The 16753-nt window shown below is 41.2% G+C and overlaps 1 protein-coding gene across 1 annotated transcript in view; it reads left to right on the top strand.

Moving 5' to 3' along the window:
* Nucleotides 1-2218: 2218 nt before the first annotated feature.
* LOC128808712 (deubiquitinase DESI2-like) overlaps nucleotides 2219-16753 on the top strand; it is a 78744-nt gene continuing 64209 nt past the window's right edge. Inside the window, exons 1-2 of the mRNA XM_053980151.1 lie at nucleotides 2219-2406; nucleotides 3233-3388. Of these exons, the coding sequence (XP_053836126.1) occupies nucleotides 3323-3388 (66 nt within the window). The 5' untranslated portion in view covers nucleotides 2219-2406; nucleotides 3233-3322. The remainder of the gene's footprint in view (nucleotides 2407-3232; nucleotides 3389-16753) is intronic.

Below are 16753 nucleotides of genomic sequence, written 5' to 3'. Positions count from 1 at the left end.
CTCTTTCCTCTCATCTCTCTTTACCACCTCTCAGCAGCCTAGCATTTGTGCTTGGCTTGCATTTTTTTGCCATGAAACAAAAGCAATTTTTATAGAAAAATTGCTGCTTTTGCTCTGTGACAGCAAGTACTGATACTTGTTAATTCAGCTGGGTTCCCTTAGTTGCTTTGAGCTAGCTATTGGATTTGGTATCACTTATTCATTTTCTCTTCCATTTGGAACATGAACGTTGGCATTTAATTCTGTGACTGCCCTTGTTCTGTCTGGTTTGTCAGGTGTTGGAGGACAGAACAGGAAGCATGAGGATGTGTGTGAGGTAGGTGAGGCTGTACAGTTAGAGTAGTAAGAGGTTTCTGGTCAACACTGAACTGAGTCCAAAGAAGCCCTAAGAGCTTTGCTCCATGGATATGGATGCTAGAAGGAGGTAAGTATCTTGTTAAGTATCAATATCTTAAGCAGGGTAGTTTGGTTTCTACAGCAGTAACAGCTGGATTCCAGTTTTGTGAATGCTTCTGAAGACCTGTGTTGATGTCGTGACAACTCACAGCTTCAGGCCTGCCCTTTTTTGACTTTACCACGTCTGTCTTACCTTTCCAAGTTCCTGATCATGGTGGTGTTGAGAAAATGATGCTTGCAGTTGTTAGAGCTTGGCAGTTGACATTAGAACTGTATCCCTTTTCCTGCTATGGGTCGGATGTGCAAGGTAGACAGCTCTTAGAGCTAACCAGTCTGTATCCTCCACTTGGGGAAGTGCAGCAGAAGTGCAGTTCATGCTAAGCATGTCATTCTTCTGCTGGGACAGACTATTTCCAGGGAAAGAAGGAAGAAAGTTCAGCAAAGGCATGCAGAGTTTTGGAAAGAAAGCTGTTCTTGTGCTGGAGAGCAGGGTTGTCTGTATATCTGTGGCTAATATCTCTGGGAAAAGCTTTTCGGGGCAATTTAAAGTGGGTTAAAAAAAAAGGCTGAAGAAAACCTGTTTGTCCTTGTTCATAGTGTGTGCGTGAGGAAAGTGTGCTCCTAAATAAAAGAAAATCAGATCTAAAAGTAATGATGGCTTAACTGGGTTCAGTAGGACTGTTAGGGCTGGGAGGGGGAAGTCAGGGGACACAGCTGGGGCTGGCTGATTTAAACTCAGGGTTTTCGGGGGATGCAGAAGTAGCAGTGTAGGGCATAAACTGCTGTTTTTACACCTTTGACACAGTAGCTGCCTTCTTCAGTTACCCTAACTAGTAATACGTGCTTGATGAACCACAAAGCTACTCTGGATGTTAATAGCACAGACTAGAACCTGTTTCCCTGAATCACTGGAAATTTATGGTTCACGGTTTTCAAGGCAGTTTGCTGATATTAATTGAAAGAGATCAAGTTGTTAAATGGGAAATAGCCTAAGTTAGATGATTCTGTGTTTATTAACATTCATTCATGCAGGAAGAGGCCTGGATCTGTAAGGATGTTTTGTAAATTTAGAAACTTTGAGATACTAGCAGTCTGGTGTTAAGTTGTTAGTATAGAGATTCCTAGGGGAACTAGAGACTGTATGAAAGAATTACTTGCTTAATTAGTGAGATATTTGCTGCCCCACTTAAGTACATAGCCTGTATAGGAGTCCAGATGCAATACATGAAATAGTGAGTTCACAGTTTCCCCAGATGGTCTGTTGCACTCATTGCTCCTCAGCATGTTTTAGTAAACTTAAAAATCACTGAAATAATAAAAAAGAATAAGAAAGGGAATAAAATAATTGTAATATTTAATCACTTCCTTATTTTTAAATATTGCAAGTTAATACAAAGTTTTGGAATATGGCTCAGAAATTTAATTATTAAAGGTGAGTAATAATCCATGATTATATGGATGATTTTCTTCTTTCATTGTGTAAATAATACTTTTCAAAAGGGGCTCTAGTGAATGTCAAGAAGACTTTGTGCAGTTTATGCCGTTGTCAGCTGATGCACAAAATGGTGTGCTGGTCACATGTTCTGACAGCAAAGATAATGCCTTGGGCTGTAAAATGCTCTTAGGTGTGTTGACACAGGGCATTTCTTGGGTCATATGCAAGAAGAAGCTGTTTATTCTTGGTGTAGGATGGTTTATATAGTTTTACAGTATCAGCTAAATTTTCCACTCCTAAACAGTAACTACATCATTCATGTCTCTTAACTGTGTTGATTAACCACAGTTCTGCAGGTGCAGTTCTACCTGGCTACTCTAAAACAAAGTATAACATTCCTTTTCGCTTCCCCTGTCCCGCTCCTATTCATTGTTGCCATGGTTTCCATCCCACCAAGGTTAGCGCATCTGTGTTGGTTTCAGCCCTGCTCTCTAGCTGAGACCCACATATGGGAAGTATGCCCATATCCTTGGCTCTTCCATGTTTGGGTTGCATGGGAAAGCAGCAGAAATCAGGTATGAAGTAAAGCCAGAAAAGGCACAGAAGCAAGGAGTGGGACACACTGCAGAGATGAAACTCCATGGCCCCTTCATCCCAATCCCTGCACCCATGTGGACCTTCCAATTTCCAGTTGAGGAAATGTCACATGGCTGAATTATGGCAGGAGTACCACAAAAAGCCAATTTGTCTGTCAGGCCAGAACTTGAAGAACACAATTCTGCAAGGAAATGTCAGTCTGGAGTCCTTTTTTCTTAAATTGCTTGAATTATTTCCCCAGCAGAAGTGGTCCCATTTTTGCCAGGTAACTATAAACCATTGGGGAGCACTGTGTAGGTCAAGGATATGGTCGAAGAATCTGATCAATATGTTAATTTTCTTCTAATATTAACTAGAAGAGAGTGCTTGAATCTGTACTGAAATTACACAACACAGTGTTTTATGGGCCCCACTGCATTTTGCTCAGAGGTTGAAAATGGATGTTAGATGTTCTTGCATGGACATTTAGACATGCTGGGATGAGGAGAAGAAAGCCTTCTTCATTCTGTATTCAAGTTCTCCCTGCTTTTCAAGCTTTAAATAATTTTTCCTTTGGCTGCTGGTATGTCCAGCTCCTGAATTTGTTCATAGTGCATAAATACTTCTAAAAATTCTAAACAGGGGATGTAAGAGCACTGATAGCTGAATATGTGGTTCTGAAGCTGTGGTATGAAGCTGGAAAATAAACCAAACACAATCCCACACATGGACTTCTGTGGCTGTGGTTATAAAACAAGAAAACTTAGTCCAAATGCTGCTTCAGAGAAAGCACTTTGCTACTGCAGTCTCTAAATGCTGTTTCAGATGCTGGTGCCAGAACATGTATGCTGCTGTTCAAGGTGAGCAGTGCAGTATGGAGATGCGGGCTGCTGTGAAAGGCCCTAATTACGGAAGATGACCTGGAGAGGGAGAAAGGTTTGGATAACCATGAGGATTCAACAGCTGCTGCTAAAGGACAAGGTTTGTGCTTCTGTCAATGACTTGAAGCATCTGTGCTGATTCTTTGCAAAGCCGGTCCTACTTGCCCAAAAGGCAGGCATATTTTTTGCATAAGGCCTTGATTTTGGAGCAGTTAAATTTAAAGGAATTTGTTCTTAAAGGATTCAAGTGACTGAAATAGGTTCCAATAGTCATGACATTTAACATTTTAGAGGTGAGATTGTAGGCTGCCCTTTAACAGGGGCAACCATTTCTGATGTGGAGTTAAACAACAGAAGATACAGAGCTTCAACATCTAGCATTGAGAAAAAAAAGCCAGTGTTAAGCTGATGTTCCCACCATGATTTCCTTTGCAGTGGGGAGAGGCGGGAGGAGAAGGAGGATGGCAGATAGTTGTCAAATGGCTGTTACTTGTCAAGTGCTTATCTATTTTAAAATCACCAAAATGGAAGCTGTGGGACAGGGCTGAGTTAACAGGAGGGCAATCCAAGTGTGCCACAAAGCTGTCCTCCTGAGATTTTGATTCAGAGAGAAACTTGACTTGCTTGACATGCCTTTTAAAGGTATTCCATACATCTCCCATATGGATTAACTCCTAAGGTACTGAAAATAGAATGCTTCCTTTGTGAAACCAGCAGTGATGGCCTATTTCTGTCATTTAACAATTGTCCAGGTAAATGCTTTGCAATGCATAGTTGCTTTAGCACCCGTACTTTTTATGAGGGTGCTTGATACACTTAATCTATCTGAACATAGCTTGAAGTGTGTAGCAAAGTATGGATGAAAAGAATGCAATAATACAGTGTAAATACAGAAATGACCCATCTGTACAATCAGTGCCTGTTGAAGATACAATCACTGAGCATTAGTGATTAATTAGCAATTCTTGACCCATTGATTTCCAAGGTGGCAATATCAAAATAGTACAATGTTCTTGTTATCTAAATACACATTGGTGGTTGTTGGTAAGGGAACATACAAATGATCCTGCAAGTTGGGAAGCATGACTGCTAAGAAGAATGTGGAGCAAAGAAAATGAGAGATTAGAGCAAATGACACATTGTGCAGATGGTGAAAGGGATGAGTCAGACTGTGATGTGCTAATAGCTGTTATTGATGAAGGAACTCTTTCTCAAACAGTTGTTAGTATGGTTTAAGTTTATCATTTGGGGGCCTGTGTGTTTATCCCCAGGCTTTAACAACACAGACTGTTCAAGAGCTGTCACTCATAGCCATTTGCTCACAGCTTCTTGCACACATGGCTGCATGGAGATCTCCAGCAAGATGATCTATGCCAGAATCAGGAACTGGCTGTACTGTTTCCCGTTGGCTAAGAGGATACATGTCAATTATTGAAATAACCTTAAAAAGGCAGGAAGAGGGCAGAGAATAGAGAGCTTTAATATTTCACCTAGCACATCTTTAGCTTTACAAACCATAATAAGTTGCACACTAGAAGTATCTAGTTACACACAGCAGGAGGAAAATCTGCCCATTGGTGGAGTTATCTGTGTCAAAGAGAGGGGATTCTCTTCTTACCTTTCACTGCTTTCACTACCTAAACAGTTCCCCACTTTTTGAAGAGGCTGCATTGATTGTGCTTCTTTCAGGATGATATTAATGGACATTTGCATGGTAGGGACAACTCCAAACAAAGGAACTGGGTCCAAATGTCATCCAAATTCAAATACACTTTGCTGGACCAAGTGTTTGTTTGGAGTGGAGACAATGCTATAGCTCTCTAAGCGATAGTTCACAGGCACCAGCTGTTTTCTAGGAATCTGGTCTTTTTCCAAATCCCTGCTGGTTTTGGATTTGCAGAGCTTCTGTTGAAGTTCTGTCCTCTCTCTGACTGGAAGAAACCTTCACACAGATAACTTTGCCTCTGGTAGGCTATTGCAAAAGATGCCTCAGATGGTTATAGGAACTTGGGGAAAGGCATAACTGGCCCATAACAATGAAGATCTGCTCTCCAGTGGAAAGAGATTTGACCCATAGCACCTGTGTCTGGCCACAAATCCTGCTACAATAGCAGCCTTCGAATATAAGAGTCATCAATATGAAATATATATTTAGGTGCTCTTTCACTCATTAGTAGCATAACCTATAAAAACACACCATGAAGTGTAGGCACACAGTTTGTGATAATTGGGAGTGGGGCTGCAGCTGAGCCTCATCCCCAGTGGGCTACAGCTGTGTGGGTCAGGTGAGCAGCATTGAAGGTAATGCGACACAGAGTGCCCAGGTGCACTGACCAATCACAAAAGGGCACACAGCTGCAATGCAGGAACCGTGAGGGGTATAAAAGGCTGCCCTAAAGAGGAAGAAGGGCCTATGCTTGCAGCCTTCTGAAGTGATATGATGTTACTCTGTGTTGGCAGATGGCAGGTGTGAAAAAACACCTAGCCTTTTGATGAGGTAGGTGTTACTCTGTATGGGTGAATGCTTTAAGCTTTCTGAAATTGTATGGTGACACTCTGTGCATTGTGGCTGTCTCAACTGTGATGTATGCTGCGACATGAAGATTTAGAGCTTTTGATGTCTTCTGGGCAAGAATGTTTTGCCTTATCTTCATAAGGCAAGACAAACTCTATCTTAGTACCCCTTTCATGAAACTCTACTTTTCTGACTGTGGAGGAGTAAATTTCTATCTGAAATGAAAATGAAATTTGGTTACTTGCTTTTCTACCAGGTGCAGGAAGAAGTATACTTGGCTTCCCAAATGGTTCTTGATTACAGCCCTTGCTGTTAACAGTGTAAAACTCTTTTGCATTCTCTGGAAATTAATGAGACAGCCTTATCAAACCTCTTGAATATTTGAAAAAAATTTCAACAGGGAGAGCTAGTGGTTGAACTAGATAGGTGATACTCTTTACTAGACTAGAGGCTTAGTAGAAGGGCAAATTAAGTCACTAACTAGAAAACCTGCTAAGACAGCCTTACATTTTATGCTAGTCAGGTAAAGGTCTCACCTCCCTGTATAAAACCTACATAATGGTATCACTTAAATACTGTTCTTGTATTGCTAATCTTCTCCTTCAGTTCACAGATTTTAACAAAATACATCCAAGCGTTAAAAGTTGATAGATCCTGCTGTTGACTGTCTGTCATCGAGGGAAAATTGTTCATTTATTCCCCCTTTTCTGCCCTCAGTCATGGGTCAGAATAATCAAATTTTACTTCTTGCAACTCAAATAAAAATTATTCATTACTGCACCATGAGGAACTTCACTAGATGCCTCTGAAAAATAGGAGTTGTTCTCTTGTTCTTTCCTGCTAAATATTTTATTGATGAAATCAAAGACTTACAATAGAAGATGTTTATTCTTTGTATTGTAGTCCTGGAGGGTGTCTTTAAGATTCTGCTTTCTAGGAGCTGTTCAGCTGATTTATTAAGAAAGTGAGCATGGTCTAACTTGCCCAGATTATTTTTGGAATCTTTTGAAATTAGGCAAAACAAGCTTGTTACCCAGTTCTCTGGAGGAGTTGCTGCTCTTAATAAGGCTTCATGTTTTTACTGTGTATCTAGTCACTTAAAAGTTCAAAATCTAGGCCTCACCCTTTGCTGCACACAGTCCAAATCCCTTTGGGTTGTTAATACTAAAGAATTTAGGAAGGCTAGGAATCTTTGATGTTACCTTTCAATTTAAAAAAACTGTTTAAGGTCCTTTTCTCATCTATTACAGCAGGTAGTGTTTGTGCTTCTTCCTTGTCTCTTTCAAGGAGTTACCCAGATCTCACCCCAACACTCCCTGAATTGTTCTTCAAGCCACATCTGCTTGTTCTGTCGGATTTTTTGCTTTCTTCTCCTACTCTCCTTCTTCCTGTGATGTTTCTCATGACTCATCTCTTACTGTCCTGCAGCTCTGTATGTGTAGCCCTCTACCAAAAGCAATGTAAGCCTTAGCCCCTTTTCTAGAATGCCTGAGTGACCCCAGAAATGCCTTTGTTCTGGACAGTAATGTATGTTCATGTTTGGAGTGTAGACTGCTAATGTCTTTCAGAGACCATATTTAATAATTCCTAGCTTTTCTACTAGTTTCAATATGTACCATATTTATTATGATAGATTCTTACCTTTGTTATCAAACTTCAAGTCAGCTAATCTTCCACACATGGAGATAGGCTTCAGGGTGCTGATGTGGCTGGTGGTGTGTCATTGAATGCAAAGATTGTTCCAAAGAGAGAGCTCCAGTCTCTCCTTCTGCAGGTGAGTTCTGGGTAGAGATTCTTGTTGTTTTGCTCCTCCGTGAACTTCAGATTTCCTATTCCTTCACCCCTGAAATTGACCAGAAATGAAAGTAAGATTCTTTTTGCTTATAGTTCTCCAGATTTCTTCCTGTGCTTTTTTGTAACAATATAGTGTTTTCTATGCTCCTGTGATCCAGAGTAGAAGCTGATCTCAAGAGATGGTATAATTTTTGGTTAAGATGCCAATGGAAAGCTGTATTAACTCTAGTCTTTTGGCTGATACTTTGCAGGTCAGAAGAGTGCCAACCCAAAAGGCTGCCTCTGGATGGAGCTTCTCTTTAAGGGATTCTTCTGGGAAGCTGTCAGTTCTCAGCTCATTGAAGAGTCACAGACTGAGTTGTGTCTCCCACAAACTCTGAAGCTGTAAAGTGGTCAGAGCCAGTCCTCTACAGATGATAGCACTGAGAAAGACTCGGGAAGGGGTGATCTATTAATATTTCAGTGAAGCAAGTGGAAGATCTCCCAACAGGTAGTCAGTTGTTTTCTGGGACAACTTAATAAAGCTATAGTGATCCTTTAGTGCTCAGGGAGTAATACATGCAACCCTTAGAGGTAGTTACATTATTTCTGTGGAGAACCATGTAATTTGTGGTGTTCTAACAGCTGCTTTATGTTTACAGGTTGTTATACTCTTCTATCTTGTTCAGAACTGAAGATTGCTTAAAGATATTGGCAGATAAGGTTCTTTTATCTACAAAATGCCCTTTCCTTTCCTTGGCTTTATCTTTCCCTCTTTCAAGCATCAACTGTTATGGCAACAGGAAGGTGGGAGGCAAATAAGCAGCTGGCAGTCTTCCTAATGGGCAGAAACATAGGCTGGAATCCCTCCTGAATTCAACAGCACAGTGGTAGAACTGCACTAACATTGCTGACAGTGGCATAGAGTGCATTTTGTGCTTGCAGGGTAGCTGGATTTAATGAGGTGAGATACTGCTCATGCTCAACCATCTACCATAGCTGAACAATGTGATGCATGCAAAATGCAAAAAACATAGTTTAGGGTTTTAAAATGGCTTTTCTTATTTATTTGTTTTTCAGAACAAAATGATAAAATATGGTTTGGGCTGTAAAACTCGGTCTGACCTAGTTGCTTACTTGTTAATTCTGGACTACTTCAAGAAGGAAAAAAGAGGGGCATTGTGGTTGCCTCTCTTAATCTGGCTTTAATGCAATGCCCTTCTTTTAGCCTTGCAGGTTTTCCACAAGTGTGTGTGGGGAAGTAGGTGTGACAACTATGGAATTAATACTCGTGTTCCAGGGTTTGATTTCTAATATACTTGTATTTAATCCCCTCTGCTGTTGGTGTCTTTTGTTGGACCCTTTATCTGCAGACTGTTTTTCTGACATATTTCTATTATGTTTGAATCCATCCTTTTTTTTTTTTTTTTGTCTGCTGAGAGTTTCCTTAGCTCAGCCTGTTCCCAGTTATAGGATAAAAAAAAAAGGTCATTTTACAGTCAATTTGCCAATAAACTGACAATGTTTGGTAACTTAACTTTATTTGACCACACATCTAAATTATGCAGATTTACCAGGTTTAATGTGACAGATTCATTCTTGATGTGATTGAAAGGCTGAATGTCCGTAGTTGTTGGTGGATGGAGGTGAATACATATTTCTGATTTTAGTCTTACTCTCTTGAACTTTGATTGAAGTGTCAATCCAAACTCCATTGCTTGCCATCATCTGCTTATTAACTTTAAATGAATCCAGAGTTTAAGCACTCTCCATGCTTCAGGGCAGTTCAAATTTGAATTTCAAGGAGGGAGAGGATCTGGAGGTAGACAGGAGGGAAAGCCAGTGGGGTTCCATAATTACTAGAAGTGTTTTAATTAAGTGGAGTAGAGCTACACAAATTTGATAATCTGAGTTCTTCAGACTATTGCTGTCGATTTGGAGGTACCTGCACTGGTAGTGGTTCCTTCTCAGAGCACCACTGTTGTGAGGGTCATTTTATCCTGTCATTTTTAATGGAAGTTAAACCAGAAGAAGTGATAGTATAGAATAGATAGAAGAAGGAGTGATAGTATTTGAAGGCTGTCACTTCTGGCTGACAACTACTTCATCTCCATTTTCATGGAACTTTGTTTCTAAGCATCCCCTGCAAAGGTACATCTTAAATATCTGGACTTCTGCATGCCTGTATTGTATATGAGCTACCTACAAAATCCATTTGTTTCAGAGCTATTCAAGTCAACATTTAAACATATAAGGTATGAGAATGTGTGTCTGGGTCTGTGTTTGGTGGCAGACTTTGGATTTAATCCCAAAATACCTTCCAGGTTGCAACTATAAATACAAGTGCTGTAAGCAGTAGTGGGTATGGCCAGCTCCACATGTGGCAAGTGTCAATAGAACAGCTCTTCTAGAGTCACTACTGCTTTTAGTGCTGGGGCATCCCAGAATACTGCAGCTGCTGCTTCTTGCACTGAGATGCTAAAAGACTTACTTTGGCCCCTGCTAGCTTCTACTCCAGCCATCTAGAAGCAGAGCAGAAGGAATTGGAGCCATTACAGCACTCTGGGGTTGGAAGAGTGGAGGAATCAGGCTGCCTGGAACCATGTGACAGTGAAGAAGTACTGAATTAATTTTCTGTGGTGCTCAGGGCAAGCTGTCACTGTGCCTCAGCTTTTCAGGAATGAAAAGGAGTTACAGTTCTACAAACTCCCCTAGAAAGTGTAGTAGTGCTGCTGACATAGAGTCCATGAGTCAAAGCCTCCTGGGAAGCATGTTTGCAGTGTGGCAATCAGTAGAGGCAGTGACAGGGATCTCCTCTATGGAGCAGCATGAGCCCAGTGATGCAGTCCTGGCTATGTGACACAGGGGCTGCTGCCCAGGGCCTATTCTGTCCCATCCCCCTGGAATCATGGTCACATCCACACTCTGCTACTGTCTATAAACAGCATGGTGAGCTCAGATAGGATCAGTGAACATATACTGAAAACTGTAAGGAGGCCCAGCAGCAGGGAGAGTAGGGGTATTCTTTCTTTTTGTTGTGAGAGGAATCACTGACAATTCCTTTTTAAAAGCATTATAGGAGCATTTAGGCTTTAGTGGACAGAGGATTGGCACCAAAAGTTCTCATTGCTGTGAGTAGCCCTCAGCACTTTGCAGAGTTGGACTGCGCCTCATTATTCAGGTTTGACTGGCACATGAACTTTCCTTCTTTCCCTACACCTTGCCTTGCTCTCCATGCATGGCAGGACCCTTCCTTTTTCCTGCATGCTGTGATTTCCAAACCTGTGAAATTGCTCTTGTTTCCTAGCACTGAAGTCTATTCTACTCCCTGTGTCTTTTGGGTCTGATTTTGCTTTGGAGTTCAGTGAGGCTTCTGTCCATAGTTTCAATATATTGGGAGAAGGACATTGCTTTTTAAAAGCAAAGTAACCAACATGAATTCTAAGCAGGAAATCCCTTTTAAAGTGTAATACATTATAAGGTAAAGTGCTTTCAAAAACAAAGAAAAATCCTAAAAAAAGGAATCCTTTAACTACACAAAGCAAAATTAATTTGGCACATTGAATAACATGTTAATAAGCATCTTTAAGATAGATGATGGTTTTGATCTGACTTATTTTTCAGTCCTGTGGAGACAGCTGATGAATTATATATATATGGTTATGGCACTTATGAATTGTAAGTCTCCTCACGACTGAAGGCAAATGTCAAAGGCACCATGTGTTAGAAAAAGATATTTTGTTTGGCAGGTATGGCTTATTCAGGAAGCAGGCTTCTATTTTATACATACTCTGCATTGCTCAGTTGGGTGTATCCATTCTTTGAGCACCCATCCTGTAGTTGTCTTGTGTGGCTGAATGCCTCCTCCTTATTTAGGTAAATAGTGTTTTCTTTGATAGTGGAGAAGGAAGAAGGTATGATCAGTGAATCCTTTCTCTTTGGCACTCCTGTAGTAAGCACTAAGCAGAACATGTCTGTCACCTCTGCAATTTGGAGGTGCAATGTGAGCTGGGTTAGAACTGAGTTGCTGTAAGGAAAAATGTTTGTGGCCATGTCCTCTCCTCTTGCTGACTTTGTCTTCCTGAGTGGGAGCAAGTTTCTCCCACCAGTGCTCAGAGCGCTGGCCGGGCCTTTTTCCAGCAAACAGAAGACTTCTGACATTCAGGCTGACATCTGATGCTAAGCTTATTTCTCCTGATCTTCCAGGGCTTCTCTGAGAGAGGCAAAAGCTTTCCTGGAAGACCTGGCTCTGAAAAGGTTCCCTGTAGAGTGTTCATCTGGTCTCTTTTAACCTCTCACTTCTGTCAGCACAGAGAGCTTATTCTGGGGCTAAATCTAACAACCTTGGTGCTGACTTTTGAGAGTGGAGTGAAGTGTCCCCCCACCCACTTCTGAGCAGCAACAGCTGCAGTCTGCAAACTTTGTTCACAGGTGGGTGCTGTGCTTCCCAGGCAACGTCTGTGTGAATGTGAGCTGGCCGAAGCGGAAATGGGAAGATGATTGAAAATAGCATCATGCTTGCAGTACTGATAGTGGAGCACCCTCCATGTTGTATCCACCAGAAACCCAAACCAGAATGTTTCCTCCTGAGCCTATGCATGTTCTCCCTTCACCTGAGAAACTAGTGTAACTCGGTGAAACTGGGAGACTCCAGGTACAAGGACCATTATAACTTTAAGACCTGTGTATTGTTAGTGTTTTACTGACTCTGCAGGAAGGAACAAAGTATGGTTTGGGCCAGCATGCTGGAAGGATGAGGTTGGTATGAATGAGAGCAAAGGTATTCATTTCCTTATAGATTGACCTGAGCAAGTCAGACACTGGATAGGGTATGACCCTTGTTGAGTAAATCTAAAGATGAGATTACCTAAGAATTTGGAAACTTTATAACTGTTCCAGTAGAACACATATTAAGGAAAAGTAGAGCTGCAAGGTGTGGCAAGCACTTGTAGAAATATTGTCCCTAACAGTCCCAATTGTGCACATGTGAAACATGCCTCTGATAGCTGCACCTTGATTCCCATAGCTCTGTGTTCTGTCTCTTTCTCGTAAATCCTCATCTCTTGCTGAGCTGCTCTACATACAGCCACTGACTGCCATTTCTGTGCTGTTGTGGTCCTTAGCCAATCTCCGTAAACTCAGGGACTCTGCTGGATGGTGGTTTTGAAAGATTTCTACTTTCTGCTTTTAACTATTTCCTACTTGCTTCTTTTTGGATGCTACCTCCCTCACAGATTCTAGAGCTGTGATGAGACAACACTGGGCAGTTTACAGGGAGCTCTTCAGATTACATTCTGTTGTGATTCTTCAGTTCCTACAGAAATTATTGATTCCCTCTTGCATTGTAGTCCCAGGAAAGTAGGCTCATCTTTCATCACTGATGAGTGGTGGAGTAAATTAAGTACAAGGGAGATGATAGTGTAGCCCTGATGAAAATGCTGTTGGAATGGAAAGTAGGGTTACTTCTCTGCTTTTACACACCCTATGGATATCTGAAAGACCTCACACATGAGAATTTTCTTTCTGCTAGCCGTGGGTTTCATAGATGGATAGTTCAGGTGTTCTGAGTTGATACAAGTGTATCTTGGCAGTAACAGAGCTGAGCTGGAGCAAGGGATATTGTTTACTGTCCCCCAACTGCTGGGGTCAGGGTGTGTTTCTGGGTTGGATAAGTTTAATTGAGTGGCAGGGACAGGAGATGCTACTAAGCAGATTTTAAGAAATTTCATTAAAACAAACATTTTTTTGGAATCTAGCATCTGAATTTCTCTTCTCATACCAGGTACAAGGGACATGATTAACGCAGAGATTTCAAAAGCAATGCACTTCAGTATGATGAAAAACACTGACCTGCATCTGATTCCATTTGGGATCTTGGTAATGTGGCCAAGCTGAATTCCATCAGCATAGCAAAATTTCAAGAGCTCCTCTGGAGTATGCCCAGAATATAAAACACAGCCAGCACCCCTGCATTATTAGCAGTGATGTCTCTCTCAGTGGGTGATGTGGGTATGTATGACTTGGTAGCTAAAGGGGAGTTGCACTGCTTGAATTTTTAAGGATTAATTCATTGAGATCTTAATGCTTGATGAGGTTGGGATGCTTTTAAGCTGGGGAAGGAGAAAGGTTGATCTCCTGCTGGAATCCCATTTTGCAAGGAGTTTCTTTCTTTATATTGACAAGAGATGTTCTACTACTATGTGTTTTTCATCCAAAAGGCTAGTTGTTTGGGATCTTTTGCTTGTTTGTTTGCTCTCCTTTTCCAGGAAATATTCTTTTCCCATGAAGTCTCAGTAGGATTTACCAAAAGAAGCAAATTCCCTTCTTCTCCATTTTCCAGGCAGAGACTCAGGGCAGTGAGCAAAGGAATTCTAGCAAGGTGTTATGCAGAGAATTACAGTGCACTGAACTCTAGTCACAAGTTTGTTATATGTAGGTGATTCTATATGTAGATGTGGATATATATATTTCATGAAAGCCTGAGCACCTTTGTGGAAAAATGTCCTTGCCATTATTTTTAGTTTCATTAGACTTTCCTTTTCCACTCTAAGAATCCAAGTTCCTCTGGGGATAATCAAAATCTGTACCTGTAACTTTACCCTTCAGTTAGTTTCAGTCTCTATGTTGTATTAAACCCATTCATTGTCTGACTGCCCTCTCCCTCATTCTCTGGTGATGTGTTTGGCCTATAATCTCTGAATCCTTGTGTACTGAAATTGGTACAGTCTCTGCCATCCCAGAGGGGCCTCCAGAGCATTTCAGATGGTAGTTTCAGGGCAGGATGGGGGAGGCCTGATGAATCTTAATCACATATTTCTCCTTCATTACCCTCTACCCACTCATTTCAGCATGTCTTCACATTGTGTCTTTTAAAATTGTTTTTCTTTTCTTTTGTTTTCCTTTTGTTGAGGCCATACCCTTGGCTTAGTCACTCCATAATTCTTTCTATGTCAGAAGCATGCCCTTGTATTACAGCAGAGCTTAGTTCTGCTGCTTTGGCACTGGGAGAACTGTCTCTTCTTTTTCCCTTCAGACACTAAAGTTTCCATTTGGTACAAATAGATTAATTGCAGTCTTTGTTGGTTCCCATTTAGAATTGTGTTCCAGACATGAGCATGCTGATGTGTCTGCCAGCCAGGGTGCTCTGATGGTAGTGCCAATGTGGTGTCGTTCTCATTTGCTCCCTTGGCACATCTAAGCCAAAAAAGGGTTTTGCTGGGCTGCTGCTTCCTGCCAGCCATTTTCATCATTCTTATTTAATGGTGAGCAGAGAATGTATAAGACCATTTGGGTCTGTTCCACAAAGAACACAAGTGGCGTTGCTGCAGTGCTATAACTGAGCTTTGTAGCTGTTGAAGAGTACTGGAAGCAGTTGCTATTTGCATGGCTACTTTGACATATTTGGTTTCTAGATCAACAAGGACTGCCCATTAAACTCAATTGATTACAACCCAATTGATTTATTTTCCCACCAAATTTTTATCAAGTCTAAAATTAAAAAGACATTCTGCCAGCAGCCCAATTAGTTCCCTATCCTTCATCACATAACAGATAGTAGGGACTAAGCAGAGTTCATAGTGCAAATCAAAACAGAGACTGGGAACAGATAAGAAGCTGAGCCTGGTGCTCAAGAAGGGTCAGTTTTCAGCTGCTGCCTCTGCCTTTTCTCCCTCTCCTTCCCCTTTTCCTATCAGCTTCTCTGTACATCATCGCCCTCTTCTAGCTGCTTCAGAGTTACAGAAGCAGAGGGGCTGCCCTCTGGCCCCGCAGAGGAGATGTTGAAATCATTGTATCAGCATGAGGTTTTTTGCCAATATTTCCTCTTGGACTCAAAGATGTCTTCTGTGGCAAGAGGAAACTGGGAGGAAATTGGATAAGGCTAGAAAACATAAGTTATTTTCTCATCCTGTTAGTGAGAAAGGACAATGGTGCTCGTTTAGGGGTAGGGGTGATATGTAGAGGCTATTTCTTCTTGCACACTCTAATGCTTCTGCCATTCCCCACGTCTGGTGGGTGACATTAGGAGTTAGAAATGAAGAGAGGTGCCGGTCTGGGAATTCACAGCCCTCTGACAGGAGAAAGGGAGAGGGCTGAGGAGGAAGTTAGTACCCTTCTGCTCCACTAAGACATATGAAGGATATGAATGCAGTCAGAGTATAACTGGTATCTTTGGAACTTTAGCTTAAGGACAACCATTTTATCTCTTTAAGTGCAATTATGCTAAGTTTTTACTAAATATTCAGGTATCACTGCAATGACAGTGCATATGAAATCAAGGTAGCAGGTGGGATGTGCTTTGAGGATCACAGCATTATCCTATTGGAGCAGATGAAAGAGCAGATGGCATAATTTAAATTCCCCGATTCTTTAGACAAGGTCTGCTGGAGACTGAAAGGTATAATCCTCATGTGATTTTAAGGCATGTTATAACATTTGATTTAACACGTGACAATCAAAATACTAGTCATAAAGCAGAGAAGAAAAATTACACTACAGAAGTAGGTGTGTCAAATCTGAGAAGCTGGAAGCTTTTTTTTTTCTGTCTCAAGCTATTATTGTCCTCCAGTTCTGTGACTTGTAGTTACCTCTGTTAGAATTCTAGAAAATGCTAAGAATGTTTTTGGCTTTTCAATAAGGAGCCATTTTCTAAGTAATAATCATGTAGGAGCTTCTATTCTGGAAACACCTGTCCTTTAAACTAAGATCTTCACCCTAATTCGGAGCTGGAGATTGTTCCTTGCTGTTATTTTATACATGAGCATTATTGTTGTTATAGAAGGTGAATGTGATTATTGCTGTGCTAAGATGACAGTAAGGACAAGGCAGATACTGTGTGTTTTTTTCAGGATGCAGAAAGATAAATGAAATATCTTTGTGGAATAAAATAACCAGAGTCATGGGGTGGAATCAACCGGCAGTAGATTCTAGGAAGGGGCTTGAACAAGGCTGAAGTATGTGGTCTGGGGAAGTCTAAAAATGCAGAGACCTGAAGATGCACGTGTGTGTGTGTCTATGGAGCAGGTAATACAGAGAGAAGGTGTTGGAAGTGATGCTGACAGAGCAAAGCACAGGGACGAGCAAGCCTGCTATGGGGTTTTTGCTTTGTTAGTGGAAATAGACAGTTGAATTTTTTTAGCCAGCAGGATGATATGTGCATAACACCTTTACTGATAAAAT

This window comes from Vidua macroura, chromosome 6 (assembly GCF_024509145.1).
Source record: "Vidua macroura isolate BioBank_ID:100142 chromosome 6, ASM2450914v1, whole genome shotgun sequence".
In the NCBI taxonomy this organism is placed as follows: domain Eukaryota; kingdom Metazoa; phylum Chordata; class Aves; order Passeriformes; family Viduidae; genus Vidua; species Vidua macroura.
Note: the sequence above shows the minus strand (reverse complement) of the source record. Positions and strands in the feature narration are given on the sequence as shown.